Source organism: Falco cherrug, chromosome 9 (genome assembly GCF_023634085.1).
Source record: "Falco cherrug isolate bFalChe1 chromosome 9, bFalChe1.pri, whole genome shotgun sequence".
Lineage (NCBI taxonomy): Eukaryota > Metazoa > Chordata > Aves > Falconiformes > Falconidae > Falco > Falco cherrug.
This window is the reverse complement of record NC_073705.1, coordinates 47,401,234-47,419,602: the sequence shown is the minus strand read 5'-3', so window position 1 is coordinate 47,419,602 and position 18,369 is coordinate 47,401,234. Positions and strand designations below refer to the sequence as shown.

The 18,369-nt window shown below is 45.5% G+C and overlaps 1 protein-coding gene across 2 annotated transcripts in view; it reads right to left on the bottom strand.

Annotated features, from left to right (window-relative positions):
• Window positions 1–17,516, bottom strand: part of ZCCHC24 (zinc finger CCHC-type containing 24) — a 114,504-nt gene extending 96,988 nt beyond the window's left edge. Inside the window, exons 1-2 of one of the 2 annotated variants that reach the window (XM_055720392.1) lie at window positions 16,956–17,516; window positions 191–391 (exon numbers count right to left, since the gene is read on the bottom strand). In XM_055720392.1, the coding sequence (XP_055576367.1) occupies window positions 191–391; window positions 16,956–17,195 (441 nt within the window). In that variant the 5' untranslated portion in view covers window positions 17,196–17,516. The remainder of the gene's footprint in view (window positions 1–190; window positions 392–16,955) is intronic. The other variant, XM_005433575.3, reaches the window with a different exon arrangement.
• Window positions 17,517–18,369: the final 853 nt, after the last annotated feature.

Below are 18,369 nucleotides of genomic sequence, written 5' to 3'. Positions count from 1 at the left end.
CATATTTTTTCCATCGCTATTGTGGTAAAGAATAGATTAAAAGAACACATGGCTAGCTTGGCACTTTGTCAAGACATTTCTTCAGTGCTACTCACTCTAAAGAAGTATTTCAGTCAAATTCTGCGTTACTAAATCAAGGAACAGCAAAACTTTTCACGAAGATTTTTCCAGAATATTGTATGTTCCTTACCTGTGGGCAGTCTTTGATGTAGTGTCCCTTGTTAAAGCAGAGGTGGCACAGGTAATTAGGAGGTGGCCTCTTGCTGGGTTTTCTTGCTTCTGAAGAAAGGGATAGGTCAGAGAAATGCTCAGTGAGGGAGCTTAACCCATCCACAATGTTATTAAGAGAGCCATAAGGGGATGCGCTCTTGTACAGACTGCTGCTCAGAGCCTGCAAAAGAAAAGAGAAAAATCACATGAAACATAGTACTTATTAAATATTGTCTTGAGACTGATCTGAGTAGGGGAAGGATAAAAATAGCAGGAAAAAACTGATTTTTTTTTTTTTTCATTAAGGATGTGGCTGCATATTTGAGGAGAGCAATATACAGGCCATTAATAATTAATAAACAGGTTTTACGAAGGCAGTGCAATGGAGCTGGTCACCCCACCACTGGGCAAACGATTGAGCTTGCCACGGTTCACTTAGTCCAACCCTCCCACTAAGCAACAACTGTTTTCTTGTGTATGGTCATACCACATTCATGGTACGGTTAGAATATGCAGGCAAAAAGCTGAAGGAACAACCCACAAAAGGGAACACTATTTTGTCCAAAACTACTTACACAAGCAATACTGAAGTCAGGGAAAGTAAAAGAATGCCAATAGAAATGTAAAGTAGTTTTTAATTTCCAATATGGTTAATGAGACAGTCAACACAGAGTCCCGTGTTCAAAGAATAACAAGAAACGTTCAGATCTACATCTGCCTTGGATTTTCTAAGGGGAAACCTGCTGTGATTTAAACATTTCCTGATAAACAGTAAATACCTAGTTTTTGTATTTCACCTCAATAGGATCTTCACTCTCTCAATCCGCAAATCAAAATCAGGAGCTCCTAATTTGCCATTCTGTAGTTTTAGAACAGCAGGAAACCCATCATCACCTAAATAGCTAATCTCCCTAATGGAGACAACAAGGATTCATTCACTTTAATGTGTTAAGGTCAAAAGAAACTGTGTAGTAGGAGTTTAAAAAGTAAATGATAACTTAAAAAAATTAATTAACATGGTAATGAATCACTGTAGAAACAGGACCAACTATTGACAGCCCTCTCCACCCTGAAATGATGGGACACATCTCACAGGGTGTTTCTGTGTTAGGTCTGGTACGCCTCACAGTAATACTGTGCTCATGTAATTCTCCTGCATCAGAAAATTACTGCTGTACTTCTGGCTTATTGGACAGTGAGGTAAGAAGAGGTCCAACCTTTGCATCCGTGGAGACCTTGTTTCTCAGTGCTATTAAATCCAAATACTTCAATGGAGTCTTTATACATGTCATATGTTTTAATATGTTTATATATGTTACTTAAGTATTGAAGACGCTCATTGAAACTGATTGAGAGAATTTGTGAAGTAAATCTGAAATGGAATTACATTTATTTCAAAGATCTCAAACATTCAGGGTGTCTGCACAGTGAGGGCGTTTTCTGGGTGACAGTCACATCCCCAAAGAATCATATTGAAGCTCTAGGCACAATTCCCTGGATGTGTCCCAGCTATCACTGAATCCCATCCCACTGCAGCTGGTGCATACTGTAAATAAAAATTCAGCCTAAGTGGCAGGCCACCGCCATATAGATAATCCGCTTCACCCACCTCACTATAGTCAAACACAACGTGCTGAGCTCCACTGACCCCTCTGACAAAGCTGGAGCTGGTGCCCGGCAGCAAAATCACTTCAAAGGGCCACAGAGCAGAGCCTGGTCTCACAGGGGACTTCACATGTCCTGCCACTGAGACGCCCATCATTTTATCCCCAGCAGAGCATAGTTCTGTGCTGGTGCAAGATGTTCTAGATGCTGAGAGGAGAATCAGCCGCTTTGTTTCGGGGGTTAAACCCATACATTTTAAAAGGAAAAGCTATTTAAGAAACTAATGAAAAGGTTTTAGCTGCTTTAGCCATCAAGCAACCAGAGATACCTCCAACGGTCACTGGAATTTATTTTCTAGGATTTATTGGACACTACTGGAACGAGAAATTCTTGGCATCAAATTGTTAAAAGGAAGGGGAAGTGCTATGGATGCCAAAATAGTATTAATTAAGGGTCTTCAAGGCATTCTTGTCTCCCTCGGAGCCACTTTCTCTTACGTACACTTGGAGTAATAAAAAATATTTCTCTTTAAGAGCCCCACTTGCCAAGAGATTCTTAAAGTACTTCACATGCATTACACCCATCAGTAACTTTGCAAATTCCCTGTTATCTGATTTTTATAGAAGGGTGGGTGTATGGACAACACTGAATGTGTGAAATCCCAAATTCTTTACCCATTGACGAAACCTGGAACATCCCCTGAGGATGTAGAATATAGAACTCCTGCCGATCAGGAGGCTGCTACTTCTGGCCCCAGGGCCAACCCAGTGACAAAACAGATCTATCTGCTGCCTTCAGTGGGCTTTGAATTGGATATCTGGCTCACAGTGGTGACTCTTTCTTTTCTACATAACCTTTATGTTGAGTTATGACCCCCATTAAAAGGGAGCAACTTGGCGCTATGACTGGACATTATGTAACTCGCTCCACCACCAGCCCTTCTTGGCACATTTCAGGTCAGTACAGAAACGTAAGTGTTGCAATGACCACAGTTTTGCCCGCGCTGTCAGCAAACCTTTACAAGCTTTTGTTTGTTTCAGCTATGGCAGGCAGAAGCCTTGCCAAGGGCCAGAATCCCATCAGACTACAGGCTGTACTGACACCACATCATCATCTTAGCAGCCACCAACGGCTCTGTGGCCGAAGCATGACACATGGCCACCTGGTTCGGCTGGCAGGGCATTTGTGCAATACATGCCAAAGCTGGACACGCCAAAACATCTAGTCTACACACACCACCATGCAACGCTTCCCTATAATCATCTCAACGCCCAGTGCTAAAAAAGGAAAAAGACACAAATATAACATCCCAGAAGATGACAGTAAAGGAGAAGATGGACATTGCCGACGTCACTGGTGCTTCAAAGAACAATGAATTCATTAAGGAAAATTCCTAGACGATCCCAAGATGCAGCCCAACCCTCCTGGTATAGGATCAGGCAAACTGCTTCAGCAGTTCCTGCCAGTCTGACCTGGAAAATCTTAAATCAGTTTAACTCCAAGTCAATGTGAAAAACACATCAATCTGGCACTTGAAAGATGCTATAAAGAGCACCAGCACAAACGGTGCTACATCCTGTTGCTAGCAGTGGAAATCCTCCAGCTCCTTCAGAAGGAGACAAGGAAAGAAGCCGTTCCAAAAAGCCAAGTTATATAATCAGGGTGGTGGTGGGAAAGTTCATCCCAGCCCCGGGAATCAAACAGTGAAAGCTCAGGAACATGTAATTAATATGATGAAAGCAAATGGTGATTTAGTCCATTTTGTATTTGTAAAAGATGAGGGGTGAATGAATATTGCTGAGATGCATAAAGCAGGAGGGGCTTGTGTCTGAGGCACTTCATTGAGCAAATCAGTAGTTCAGCCCTTACCAAGTGTTTGCACTGCTGCAAAGGGGATTTTTAAGAAGGGGTTTGGACAAAAACTTCAAATTAGCTTCATATTCCAGGCAGATGATCAGAATGTCAGGGAGAACGCCGATGGTCTCAGACAGACAGTAGCAAGAAAAACGGAGAGGAGGAGGGAAATGATTCTGACTCATTCTGGTCTCGAGTGTATTGGTACCCATCTGGGAGGTGGCAGGGACACTGCTCCTCCAATGTATTCCACCAAAAGCAATGGCTGCTTTGTGTTCAGTGCGCCACTAGCCAAACCAGCCTATTTCTTTAAAAAGCAGGCAACAAATTATGCCTCTCAAATGAAGTCTCCTTTTCAGCTACAGCAGGATAGAAAGGATCTGGCAGTGAAAGGGTTAGCGCTCTCAAGAAGCTGAAAGACCAGCTACAGGTCCTAATTACAAGGCTCATCAGGCCAGCTGCAATGAATTCAGGCTTTCCTTATCTTGCTGTACTGGGAGAATGGGGGATCTGGTGGTAAAAGTTAGAAACTTGCTCTGTGGGAAGTTTGATTGTTTGTTTGTTTTCCTTCTTACGAAACTTGTGGGCTTAGCTGACTGTGAACCAAACTGAAAATCTGGTGGTGTACTTTCCAAAGGTAACCTTTGCTCAGTAGATCTTTAAACAGTATCTGTTGGTGGTGTTGGGAAGCAAGGTTTCCTTTGTTACTTGTTTGCTAAGTGTTTCCAGTTAAAGCACACGTGATCTGTAAGGTTGCAGCGTGGTCATTCATGAAAGAGGCGGCTATTGTCCTCTATAGCTTTGTTACTCTGATTTCCAGTTGGGTAACATATGTGAGTGACTCAAGAGTTCCAGCATCTAACTCGCCTCTGAAGAAATTCCTAGTTAAGTGAAAAATCTGGCAAATGCTCTTGAATCCCTTGGCTGGTCCCTGCCTTTCGGAGACAGCTTTTGGGACTGAGATGCCAAGGAGACACTAAACCAGAATTTATCTCTTCAGCTTCTTTTTTAGCAATGGTATAATGTTGAAAATAAAGACAGCGGTACTGTTAAGAATATGCCACAAAACATTTGAACAAATCAGCGGTGAGTCTTACTTTCCAAATTTCCCACTGGTGAGGCTACTGCTTTAGCTGTAAAGGCATTCTTATGAAAGGGAGCAGAAAATGCAGATAGCATCTTAATTATGACAACATTTAATTCTGCCCAGAGGCGACGGGATTACCTATCTTCCAGAACAACTGATACTAATATGTGATGGCAACCTGTTTATGTGGGAATGGCACCTTGTTATTGGGACTTACAGGAGTTAAGAAGCAAAGCTTTTAGGTATGGAACTGGAAATGCAGAAGCGTATCTGGAAAATTCATTTTCTGCCTTAAGTTCAGTTTGTGGCTGCTGGACCCTTAGGGCAGTGATAAGGGGGTGCAGATACACCAGTTACCTGAAACTAGAATGATCTGTGCTGGCTGACGTGGTTGATAAGCTGCATCTGGCCAGTACATTTGTTTGGTGCTCTCTGCGTTAGTATGATTTGTGCTACTGGCTCTCTCTCTGTTTGTTTTAATTGCACATACTGAAGTGAGGTCCTGTAGCATTTCCATATTCCTCTAACACAGTCCAGTCATCAACTCTTCCACTGCATGAAATAGTCTGTAATTGAGAATCAATGAGCAAAGAAACTTTGATGACTTATTTTTGCTTTAGTATGTTGCCAACCTAATAAAGCAAACAAAAATAAAGCAGTCTTAACTTCCAGAGTTAAGTTTAAGTCAGCAGGCGCCATGGCTGTTAGAAGTTTGTTGGGAAAAAGAGCTGGGTTGCCCCATCATCAGTGTGGAACAAGTAAGGTTTTCATATACTGCAAATTATAAACATTCTCCAGTCTGTGAAGCATGTATGATGGTAACCAGACTAGCCACACTAATTACTAGCCCTGCACTGAAATGTCAAAAGGTGCTTAAGTTATCAGTTTGGATTTTCACGAAGATAAGAACTGAGTACATCCCCGTGCTGTGTCATGTATAAAACAGTAGGCCAGACAAGTCACTGCCCTCTCTCAGTTGCTGTTTTCGTGTCGGAGGAGAGGGAAATCTGAAGCTACCCAGACAGTAATTCAGTGGATTGTACGTGCTAATATACAAAACTTAACCTGAGGGCTTGTATCTGTCTTCTCTGCTAGTGCCCCAAGGCTTGCTTCTGACATGGGATTTATCTGTGGGGCCATGCAATGTGTGTGAAAGCACAACCGTTGCACCTGAAGGCAATCATGTATGGAGAAGTGCACTTCAATTCTGTGACTGTTCTGCGCTTCATCCCTTTATAAGTGTTCAACACAGTTCCCTGGTTTTGTCCCCACAGAAAACATCCGATACAGAATCAATGTTTATGGCCGACCCCAAAGCCTTCTGAAAATAGAGGGATTAAATGAAAATACTCTCATAAATTTAGTTGCATTGATTTGAGCCAGAAGAAATAGAGAAGTTTAATTACCAAGGCTGAACTGGAAAACCTCAAAAACTGCTCCTGTATGGCTTATGTCTGCTTTAACTCCTCTGATAAATTATAGATACTTTTACAGAAAACAGTTTAAGAGTTTACTCGGTAACATTTTGTCACTGGACAATGGCAAGCAAAGCTCATCACTCTGTGAAGAAAATGTTTGCCTGAAGGAAGAAAAAAGACTTGGGCTTCTGCTTCCTTCTGAAGTCGATGTTTAACTGTCAAAAAAACTGGTCTTTGGGCTGACTTTAGTAAAATGTGAATTACTCAAGTTCCTCATCTAAAAACACAGATAAATGTAGATTAGCCAAGCAAGCCTTAACTAACACATTCTTGTCTAGAATACCTTAATTCATCCTTCTTCTGTAGAGAGTTTTAGATAAATACATGCTTATATTAAACTGCTAACACTAATGCCTACTTCTAAATATTCTCAGACAGACAGGACCAGGACTTCCCTTTTGCAGAAACTTTTGCCTCCTTAAGGAGACAACTACAAAAGCGGCATGACTTGCCAGTAGTTGTGAAGCAAGTCAATCGTAGGGCGACAGATCTATCCGCTGGATCAAAGATTCATCTAATCTAGCTATGCCAGATCTGACAGCTCAGCCGATTGCGGCTTCTCAGGTTGTCATCCCTCATCACTGTCGAGGCTCTGAAGAGCAGCAAGTGGGTGCAGCACGCTCCTCCGCGCGCGCCTGGCGTACCTTCAGTGCACGGCAGGGCTGAAGAGCAGCGTGTGCCGCCATCTCACCCTGCTTTAAATCCGTTCACCTTCAATGTTTTGATCCAAGGCTTTCAAAGAGTTTCATGGATCTGTATATCTTGAAAATGGGCTGCTCCCTGGCTGCTATACAGTAGTACAGTACTACACAGTAACACAGTGCTGATGGTGAAGTTGCTCGGCCATGGCTGCCAGGCCTGCTGAAGCTCAGGGAGGCCTCTCAGCTCCCTGCCAGCAGCGTGACCCTCCTTATTTCAGCCCCAGGGAAAGGTCTGCTGTAGATGCCAGCGAGGACACTTGTTTTACACAATGTACCGGGACCTCACAAAAAGCCTTCAGTGGCAGTGGAAATGTGAGAGAGGAGAGGAGAGGACAGAGATTCCCTCCCGTCAGAGGTGCACGGCCTCGGGGGAACTTTCTGAATCTCTCACCACACTGCAGGGGTCTTTTTCATCCACTGAACACTAAACAACTGCCCGCTTAGGTCAGAGTGTCTCTTTAACATAGGAGCACTATATTGGGGACAACGGAGACCATTCACATTGCAAATTACTTTAACACATCCCCACAGGGCCTGCCCCAGCACTGCCTGCAGCTGGGCCTGCCCCGGCTGCCAGCCTCCCTCACCTGGCCAGGAGGGCCTCAGCCAGGTACCTCAATCCCATCACCTCCTCCCTTCGTCCGAAAACAAGCCTATTCTGTGGAGACAGGGCTCTTGGACGAGGAGGAGGTTACAAAGGTTGTATAGTATGAAGTCGGGGGAGAAACGGATGGACATGTTTTGACCCCTGCACTTTCGGTTAACATCTCTGTTTCCTGCAGGAAATCTTGTCTCAATCTGACCTGCAGTTTGAAAAACAAGAGTCGGGTTTCCTCTCATTTGGTGGGTCTTTTGACACTCCAAACGTAAGAAAAATAACACCCGGAAATAGGTATGTGCCTGTTCAAGACACACTTAGGAAAGCATTTACCTCCTGTGCAGCTCTTGTGTGATGAAAGGTTTTGCTAAGAAACATCCATTTTGGGTTAAACAGAACTTTAAGTCTGAGACAGTTTTGTTTATATCATTTACATTCAGTAATGCCTTCTTGGCACAGAAACTTCTGCGATGGCTGCCAAAGTTTAAAAGAGGCAAAGCTAAGGTCGCTGTCAGAGGTAGAAACAATACATCATCTGCCCAGAACGGGCCCCTCGCAATGCGCTTAGGGCCTCAGGTCCTGCACTCACGGGAAGACAAAAACTTTTATTAAACTGAATATAGTGAGGGAAATAAATTATTTCCATGTACTGAATGACAAGCTGGAATTCATTTTGTGACTCCAGCCTTTAGATAGTTTTATCTACATTTAAAGCCACCCTCTTCATCAGTTGTGATAGAGCCCAGCTTGAAGCGTGACCTGAGCAAGTAAACCTAAAACTGCACAATCTGCTTCAGATAAATTATAAAATAACAGCTAAGTAGTCTGATTTCCAATTAGACTTAAGGATTTATTTATATTTTTTTTTCAAGATTGGGTCCATTAGAGGAATGAATCTATTACTCTATTACTTTCTGTTGCAATGTATGTTGGAGAAAGATGGTTATAAGAATGTCTCTGTATTTCAAGGACCACTGATGCTCAAACCCTCTCAAGAGCTCTCACTAATACCCCGTTTTCAGGATGCAATGACTGTACAACAGTTCCTTTGCTTTCCGTTCAGCGACAGGTATCCACAGCCCTGATGACTGCACACAGATAGCTGCCTAGCAGGTTGGCTTAGTGTGAAGTAGAGGCTCTGAGTCCCCTGCTACAACCACAACCAAGTTTAGAAACCTGGAACCCCTAGGTTGGCAAGGGAAACTTCTGAGAGCAAGCTGATCCCTTTAAAATGTTCGCTTGGTTGGCAGTTAGCTGGATGAGATGCAAATATAGATTTCCAGATTCCTGCGATCCTTCTAGGGCGTCACACTTGTGTTCACTCAAAAGAGACACCAAATGTTGCCATGTGCAGGGACTAGGTGTGGGTGGTCGTTTAATATAGCAGGAACAAATTTCTGTTTGGATATGAGAGCAAGAGACCTGGACCATGAGGACATTTGCTTATCTTCAAACTAAACCTGTAGAAACACAAAATATATTTCCTAAGATTACAGGTTAGGAAGACCATGCAGCAGCTCTCCTATCAGCAGCAGCTGAATGAGCTGAGAAAGAAAGGACCTAGAAGATGCTTCTTAAAATTCCTTTTAGTCAAAGTACTGGACTCATTACTATTTGCTTGCACCAAAACACGTAACAGAAAGTAATGAGCTAGGCTTCTGATATGTTAAAACTTGAAAACCACCGTCACTCCCAACAGATGCGCTGGCCTGGCTGAACAATGAGGGACATGGACAAAGCCCAGGCCTCATGGCCCTGCATTTATTCTCCTTTTCTCAAGTGAATCTGTCTATAATTTCAGGTTCTACTTTTAGTAGATCACAGATTGCTTCTAACTTTTCTGAGAATAAAAACTGACCTGCAGGAAACAAGAAGTGATCTAAGTGGTGACACTTTTGAAATGCTGTCTGAATTATGTCAGCATTACTGTAAGATTTGAATAGCTTCGTAAAACTTAATTGGTTCCTTTGATCCATTATAACTTCTCTGGAACCCAGACAGAACCTGAGTAAACTGCCATGAAGCAAAGACTTACATTCTTCCCATTTAATTTAATCATTTCATTGTGGCTTCCTAAAAGAGGAGGAAGGGCAATTCAGGAGAGTGGCAAAAAGGGCATCACACTGCTGGCAGTTTTCCTGGGGAACAGAAACCGAGGAGAAGTACAAATATCAACTGTTACATTTCATGAAACCATTCAGAAGCTTTAAGGTGATACTGGGTAGCACTTTTTAGGCAGCATTTATATGTATGCATCTGGTTTAGATAACAGATCACATTTGCTTTTGTTTCTATGCAAATTCACATTATTAGTATCATATGATTTAGCTGTGTAATACCTGTGCCTGCACCTTTCTGCATCTGCATGGTGGTGTTGTTTTTCATGCTTCTTAAAGTAGCATGGAAAAGATCCTGTGGTCTTAGATTTAAGTATCGCATAAATCAGGTGTCAGAGTCCTTTTACAGCCAGTTAAACTCTGAACTATAAAACTTTTCTTTGCATTAATCCTCACCTAGTGACTGTCAATAATATATTTTCTTCTAATTGTTTATTACCAAAGTAACAGGACTACTGGTAAAAGCTGCTTGCCGTCTATCATGTACAACTCCATAAAAAAAAAACAAACAAACATCAAAATAGGGAGGGGAAGGGAAAAAAAAAAAAGAGAGGGGCAGTTGACTTTTGGATAAAAGCAGTTTTGTACACCTCTTAGTTATCCATTCATTCCATACACTTCATACATGAATATATTGGTTCAAGTCAAATTTGATTGTCTGATCATTTTTGCAATTCATTGGAGAAGGATCTTCCTTTTCTGTCCTGAATAACTAAGTCTGTGTCTGCAGAGCAAAAGAAGGGATGAAAAATCATTACCCAACACACAGTTACATCACCCCTTTGTTTGGGTGCCTTGGGATGGAAGACACTGTAAACGCATAAAATAACTGTACTGAAAGTTCTGTGTATAAAATAGAATTGTAACAAGAATTCTACATGCTTTTGCCTCCTATTATGGGTTGGAATGCCTTTTTCTACCTATTGCCTGGCAAGTTTTTCAAGACATGGATGTATCTGTGAGACAGAAAGTGAATTCCAGCGCTCCTCGCAATGAGGAGTTTCCATTCAAACTCAAAGTCCCAAGTGATTTTTTAAAGAGTTGGTAACAATATTCAACTGATCAGGAAGAATACATATAATTGGTCTCTCTTCTATTGCTAGCTTTTCTTTTCTAACCTATCGAAAAGAAGTCAATAGTAAAGCAGCAAGAAATCTTCTGGAAGACTTGATTTAGGTTCAGCAATTAATATTTCAGTTCCCTCCAGCTTTCCAAACAGGGTGCAGCCTTTGATGTGATACTAAGCAGCTACAGAAGACTATGGTGGGTAATACTTTTGTTGCCATAAAGTAAAGCCTAGCTGTAAATCATATTTGAACTAGTTAAAGCTAGAGGTAGCACAGGTGTGCTGCAGAGCTACAGCATCATTTGCTTCAGGTGTGGGGAGGGTAAGGAATTAACAAAAGAGGCTCTGTCTGTTACAGTAACTTCAACACATCTTCTCTTCTTTCTTCTGGGATCTCTCTGCTGTCCTGACTCAGGTAAGGAAGCCTGAGTAAAAGCAACATGACTGTATTTAGAGTACTTGCTTAAGAAAACCAAATGTGGATCTTGTGTGTTCTCTTCTGCAATCAAATTCCTACTAGGTAATTCAGTCTCAGTGTGAAGAATAGAGTATCTACTGTATGCAGTACACTGCACTTAAAAAAAAACAAAACCAACCAAACATAACCAATAAATCCTGGGGAGTAAAGAGTCCAAAGTCACACCTAGGGGATACAAATAGAAGAGAGTCATTTGTATAACTTGAGTTTCCTGCTTATTACGCAAAATATAGATCTTATTTTCAGCTTCCACTTCCTATTGTACATTCACGCAGGGTTTTCTTCTTCCCTGGCAAAAGAGGTTGTTTTCCAAAGACAGAAGTAGCAAAGCAGGTGGCCATGGCTGCAGAAATAAGAACAGGGAGCAAAGAAGAATGCTTCTAGACTTAAAAGCCTGATTTTTTTGTATTTTAAAGCGCACATCCAACTGGAACTGGAAATAGAGTGGTTGTTAGCTCAAATACCTGTAATAATACCTGAGACTTTGAGTCCATCATAGAGAGTGGGCTGTGAAAGCCCCACTTCATGTGCCGAGGCAGTATTGTCAGAAGGGCTCTAGAGCTGGCTGTGTGGGAGGACAGAGGAGGCTGATGCTGCCAAGATCCCCAAATGCATACTGTCTTCTGACTAACAGAGATCCAGCTTCCTGGAATCTCTTACAAGGACCAATGTGAGAACTGACATTTAACTACTTTACTTGAAAAGCAGTTTGAAAGGAGCCGACTAGCACTTTGAGCAGCCACAAAATACGATCACCCTGAGGCAGAAAGCACAAGTTCCTCCAACACATTAAATCTGCAGAAGGATAAGGGCGTGTTTACATGAAGATAAGCAAAATGTTAGTGTTTACATGAAGAACAGTGAGAAAAATGAAGATGAGGAAATCAGTCAAATAATAACCACTATTATTACAGGATACCTTCATGTACTGCAGGCAACCTGTGCACAGCGCTACTCTGACTGTCACTAACTATACTCAAGTAAGAGGAGATAATACTGTGGTTGTTTAGGCTGCAATTGAGAAGCAAGAAGTCCCGACTGCAGTGCCGAGCACATTAGGCACTTTATGGATCAGAAATATGCTCTGCATTAGAATAACTGATAATATTCCACAAAATGAAAGGAGCTGGAAATATTCTGGAGCATATGGCAATTTCTGCTATTCTGTGTCTCTGTTGTATTTGCTCTAGGACCATACTGGTTGTGAGCAGCCTCTTACAAGGTGTTTTGTTCTCTCTTTTAAATCTTTTAATCATGGTTGTTCTCAGATATGACACTTCATTTAGTACGTCAATGACCTGACCTTCCACGGCAACCCCTGTATTCTGATACTACGAGAATGGTGAATTTTTTTATCTTATAATCATCCTCCAAATAGATCTGTTATTTAGCCTAGATAAATCAATCTTCTTCAAGTATCAGGCTAGTGTGTATTCCTCTAATTCTGTGAAAGACTGATGGAAAACAAGTTTGTCTGATACAAAACATATTTTCTGTAGAAATGCCAACATCCTTCCTTTCATACATTTCTGTTCTTGACAGTGTTCCTTGGGATTTTGTTGTTATTAATATATGAATATCGCTTTCATATTAAGCTGCCTCATAAGCAGTATCTATCCCAGTGCTGCAGATCTGCTTCTGTTTCATGGGTGTTTGAATGTTATTTTCCACAGTATACTCTCTAAATTTTTTCTTGGCTCCACGAATTTTCCTTTCTGAGTGAGTGATCCACATCTTACTGTAGCAAACCAAACCAGCTCATGTTCTTTCATTCCCAGTTAGTTCCCCTCTTGTTTACAAAGATTGGATCTGGAAGTCCCAGAGTCAAAAACATGAACTACTTATTGAAAAGAGGGCTGATTTTCTAATCTGGTATATGTAGTTATTTGTGCTTAAATAAGATCGGGTTTAGTTCCAGAAAGTGGCTGCCATAGAGGTTTCTGGAAGGAATTCCCTTCTTGAAAGACACGTGGAATATTGCACGTGAGCAAATATCTCGCTGGGACGCAGGCTCCTTCTCATGTGTAAATATTGGTTCACGCCAGAATTGCCACTCTAGGTTCAAAGAAATAAGTTTTATTATTATAACATGGTAATTTCCAGTTACTGGTTGCTGTCTTTTCTTGACTGAAGTCAGCATTGATCTGGTAGCATGCCTACTGTCAGTACAGAAAAATACCATACGAGTCTTTTACCCCCTTATTCTAGGTTTCTCAATTATACCACTCAGTGACACAAAGCCACAGTTACCTGGCTGTGTCTCAAATGCATTAAATCCCATGTAACCAGCCCCACAACAAAACCTCAAATACTTGGCTCTGATGGATGGTGTTATAATGAGGGTGGAGCTCAGTTCAGTAGCCAATTTAATGCATCTTAATGTTCTAACATGCTTTCGTTTCATATCTAGGACAATAAATGCTGCAGTAAAGTTTTGTTTAAAGCACGTCTGTTTTGCAAAATGAATCTTGCATATGGAACAAAACACTCATTGTCGCTTTACTGTTTAAACCTTTATTATCACGGGTTTTTTTCCCTGGTACAATGGGCTTTTATGCACCAAACAGCTGTGTTCATCATGTTTATTTAGAAGGCGTCCATTGTAGTGGAAAAAGTCTGGAGGACAAAAATCTTGGTGAAGTGCAAGACTACTCTGTGGGTGCTGGCACCTTCTTTTTTTTTTTTCTGTCCAGTTCCTTTGGTCAGCATGCAAGTCACATACACAGGCACTGCCATGCAGACTTGCAAACCCTGTATAATAGCAACTTTTCACAAGTGCTGTCTCTTATTCCAAGCGCTCTCCTCCAGAAAGTTTCAATTGCAAGGCAACATACAGGACGTGTGACCACTTTACACCCTATGATGCCATCATTTCTCAATCTGTTGCTATTTTGGCCCCTCATTAGGTCACTTTCCAAATATTGTGTGCAGCTATGTGTCAATCATTGTCACAGCTCTGCTCTAGGCTAAGCCAACCCAGGACAAAACTGGGAGGGGGAAAAAAAAAGCCAACCAAACCAAGCACTGTGTAGAAAACAGTCAACGGTTTAACTGTGGAAAGCTATGTGTTGTTCCAAAGATAGCATAAGCCCGCTTGATGCAAAAACAGCTTACAGTACTAATGGTCCCCAAAATAATTTTATGCAGCTGAAATACGTAGTGTATAGCCAATGGCATCTGCAAATAAACAGATGTTAGAATCCCAAGAATTAAGAGCATGACATTGTAGGAAACTCTTGGTTCACTCCTGCCAAAAAAGCAGTTGAGTTTCCAGTTTCTGGAAAGAACGGAGCACCCAACATACTGACAGAACTTTTTTTGAGCAACAGTATCTCTAATACCTTCTCAACCCTTGAATGAAAGCTGCTGTACAAGCAGGCAGTGTTAGCCTGGGGAACTGAAGGGTTCCCTACCTTCTTTGGGGTACATCCCTCAGGACAAATGCATTCCCACGCCATCTGAGATAGCTGTGCCCCCTTCCCTCTTTTCAGGTTACCCTGTGTTAACACATAGTTTCAGGTAAAGACTGGAAACACTAAGTGTCTCTCTCAGCCACATAGTCAATGCCATTGTTATAACAGGCTGGAAAATGAACTGGAACAAACTAACATGCTTGGTCTTTTAAAAATACTAAAATATCTGTGTAGAATGAAATGGCTCCTTATTTCTGGAACAGTGGATGCTCTAGGTTTTCTAGAGTGAGCATTCTCACTTCTTGTCATTCATGTGTCTTGGGAAACTGTAATGAGGTTAAAAAGACCAGAATGAAGTTGCATCCGTACAGTTCACGGATGCTGGGAATCCATGCAGAAACACAGCGAAGGTGACTGCTGGGATCTGAAAGCAGCGTGGCCGGGGTGGGGGGGGAGGCTGCGAAGGGGCTGACTGCGTGGAGCTGGGGCTGCAGCAGGGGCCTGGGGAAGGCCTGGCATACTGGGGAAATGGTTTTCCAGAAGAAAGGACAGAAGCTTGGGGGGGGCGGGGGGGGGAAGGGAATGGATGGAGAGAAACGTAAGCCAAGTGGAAAGGGAGAGAGTGTGACAAAAGGATTAGCCCCTGCTTGCAGACAGTGTGTAGCAGAAGCAGAAAATGAACTCGGGGGGGACGGACAGAAGACCGGGGGGCGGGGGGGGGAACGACACGGACACAGACACAACGGACTTTAAGGAGAAGAAAACTGTTTCTCAGGGACCTTTTCAAAGACTTCCTGAATGCAACCTCCATTTACTTCTTTCTTCCTTTTTCTCCCAAGAAGAAAAAAAGGATCCGCTGTGAGCAGAATGTATGGCTGACTAACAAACACAGACCTGAACAGAGTCCCAGTCTGGAGGGAGACCATTGCAGGCCGAACTCCTGGAGCCTTCTCGCTACCTGGGCACCACGAAGCTTGTAAGCCAAGCAGGAAGGGGCAAAATCTACAATTTGTAATCAACAGGTCAGTAACTGGAAGTTTAAATTACACTGCCTGTTAGTCTTTTTGCAAAAACCAATGTGCTCGCCAAGTCTGGTTTTAAACTGGGTCTGTTACGATGTGCTTAATAAGGCTGGGTACATGAGACTGAACAGATTTTGCACTAAATGCTTTCAAAAATAGTGTCTGTTTTGAGACTGGATGTGCTTTGTGAAATTCCTACAGAAGAAAAAAAATGCTAATTAAGGAAAAATGAGTGTGTATCTATAGCTCCAGCTCTTAATGTTAACAGCGACAACACCAGAACAGTAGGGGAATTTGATTTGTTTTTCATTAGCTGCCCCATACCTTTGCTGACAGAACAGCAATGTGTATTTGGGCAGGGAATGCTCTTTAAACCTACGCTTTAACATCAATAGCGCTGGGAGGACTGTGAAATGTCATTCCACGGGCAGCGCCAGAGCAGATCCGACGCACCATCCATCTGACCCTTGTCAAATGGAGCCACCACCGAACAGCTCTGGCCAGAGCCCCGTGGTGGGGAGCAAAGGCACGGGTGGATGTTTTCTGGAAGGCCGCAAGCTGCGGCGCGCGAGGTGCCACCTTGCAGGATCTCCATGCGTGAGAACCCCCCAGTGCAGAAGTGCTGGACCTCAACAACTTCCTGTGACAGGGAGTTCCACAGCGAATTGTCTCTGCACAGCCCGGGCTGTAGCTTCCTTCCCTCGACTTTCATTTAAGTCTGGTGTTACGAAACGCCTGCAAAACTTTTTTTCACTCAGTCTTTGTCACGTTCCTGCTTGTATCCCTTCCTTCCAAACACTGGCAGTCTCCCATCTCTCTGAAGTTATATATATTCTTTATAGCAAGCTTTTAAAGTATCGCGGGGGGGGGGGCGGGGGGGATTTTTGCACGTTGTTACGGATGTGGCACTTTTTGTGCGTGTTCCCCCCCCGGCCCCGTCCCTCGGGCAGCGCCAGGGCAGTCGGTGTGTGACCATTGACCAGAGTGTCAACACGGGCGGCGGGAGGAGGCGGCGGCGGGCGGCTTCGCCAATGCCGCGGCGGCGCCTCGCCCCGGCCCGGCCGCCGGCCCGTTAGCGGGACGGGCGCCGCCGCAGCGCCCGGCAGCCGAGGGGAGCGCGGCGGGAAGGGGCCGGGGCCGGGAAGGCGCTGCGGGGCCGGCCGAGCGTCCCCAGCCGCCCGCGGCGGGGAGCGGGGCTGCCCCGTCCCGCCGGCGGGCTCCGTCCCGGCGCGGGGAGGCTGCCGAGGCATCATGGCGGTTGCGGGCCCGGGGCGGGGTGGGGGCAGCGGGCCGGGGGCTGCGCGCCGGGCGGCGGCGCGGACTCACCTCGCTCCGCTGGAGCTGGAAGAAGCTGTTGAGATAGCTGGAGCTGAGCGAGGAGCCCAGCTCCGGGGTGCTCTTGGTGTAGCCGAGGTCGGGGTGCTGGGACGAGGAGGGCTCGGGTCTGAAGGCATCGAAGGCGCTGGCCTGGTGCGTGTCTTGCAGCGAGAGATAGACCCAGTTGAGGAGCTGGGCGGGCTGGTAGACGGACGCGGCGCTGGTGTCGATGGCTGACAACAAGCTCATCTTTCCCCCGGGCTCTGCCGGCGGCGGTCCCCGCGGTGCCGCTCCCCCTCCCCGCGCTCCGGCCGGCGCCGCTTTCCCGTCCCTGCCCGGGGCGCTTCCTCCTGGCCGCCCGGAGGAGAGGGGAGGCCGGGCCGGGCCGGGGGCTCGCTGCCGGGCCCCGCGCCGCTCTCGCTTCCCCCTAAGGCCGGCGGCGCCCGCCCAGCCCCAGCGCTCCGCGCAGCACGGGCATCGCTGCCGCCGCCCGCGGGCTCCGACGGAAACTTTCCGCGCTCTCCCTCCCCGCCCGGCCGGTGCCTGCCCCGCTATCTGTCTTTATTCCCACTCCCGCAGGCAGCGGCGGGGAGGGGCTGCCGGCGCTGGGGCAGCGGCGCCGCGCCCCCATAGGCCTCCCGCCCGCCGCGGGGGAGCGGGGGGCGGCCGCGCCGCTGGATGCCCGGGCGTCCCGGCGCCGCTCCGCCCCGCCCCGCGGGGGTGTGTGGCTGCGCCCGTGTCCCTGTCCCTGCACGCGTGGGGGTGCGGGTGCCCGTGTCCCGGCGGAGGGCCCGGGCGGCTGGCCGGGGTCTCCCCGGGCGGCTGGCGGCTGGCCCGCCTGCCCTTTCCTCCTTCCTGCAAACTCGGACGCCGAAGCGGCGCAGAGCCCTCCTTCCCAGGGCTCGCCGCCGGGCCGCTCCCGGGTGTTTTGAACTCCGCAAGTTTCGCTCGGTCCGGGCCGCCCTCCCCCCGCGCTCTCGTTTCTGTTCCCGGCCGGCGCTCGGAGCTCGGCGTTGGCTGAGGTTCCTTCTGGTGAAATCGTTGCCAGAGCTCCGGGTTTCGGCGGGCTGGCTGGGTCACCGAGGATGCGCCAAGCCTTGCGGAGTCGGCGGTTCCCAAATAAGGCAGGCAAGCGACGCGATCTTCCCTTGGAAATCCAGCTAGGTAGCCCTGGGCAGGCTCCTGGGGAGCCTGGCTGCGGTGGGATGCGCTGGAGTTCCAGCGGAGTAGGCCTTTTAAGGAGTCGGTAGCACAAAAGGGGATGATGGATGATTGTCCTTTTAGGAAGGAGCCTGAGTGGGTAAGATGGTAATTACAGTTCATAAACTCATCCCTGCTGCCTCTCTTGCGAGGAGCGGAGTTGAGCCAGGCAGCTACTTCTCACTTTGGTACAAATACCGTGACAATCAGACTAGGAGTTTTC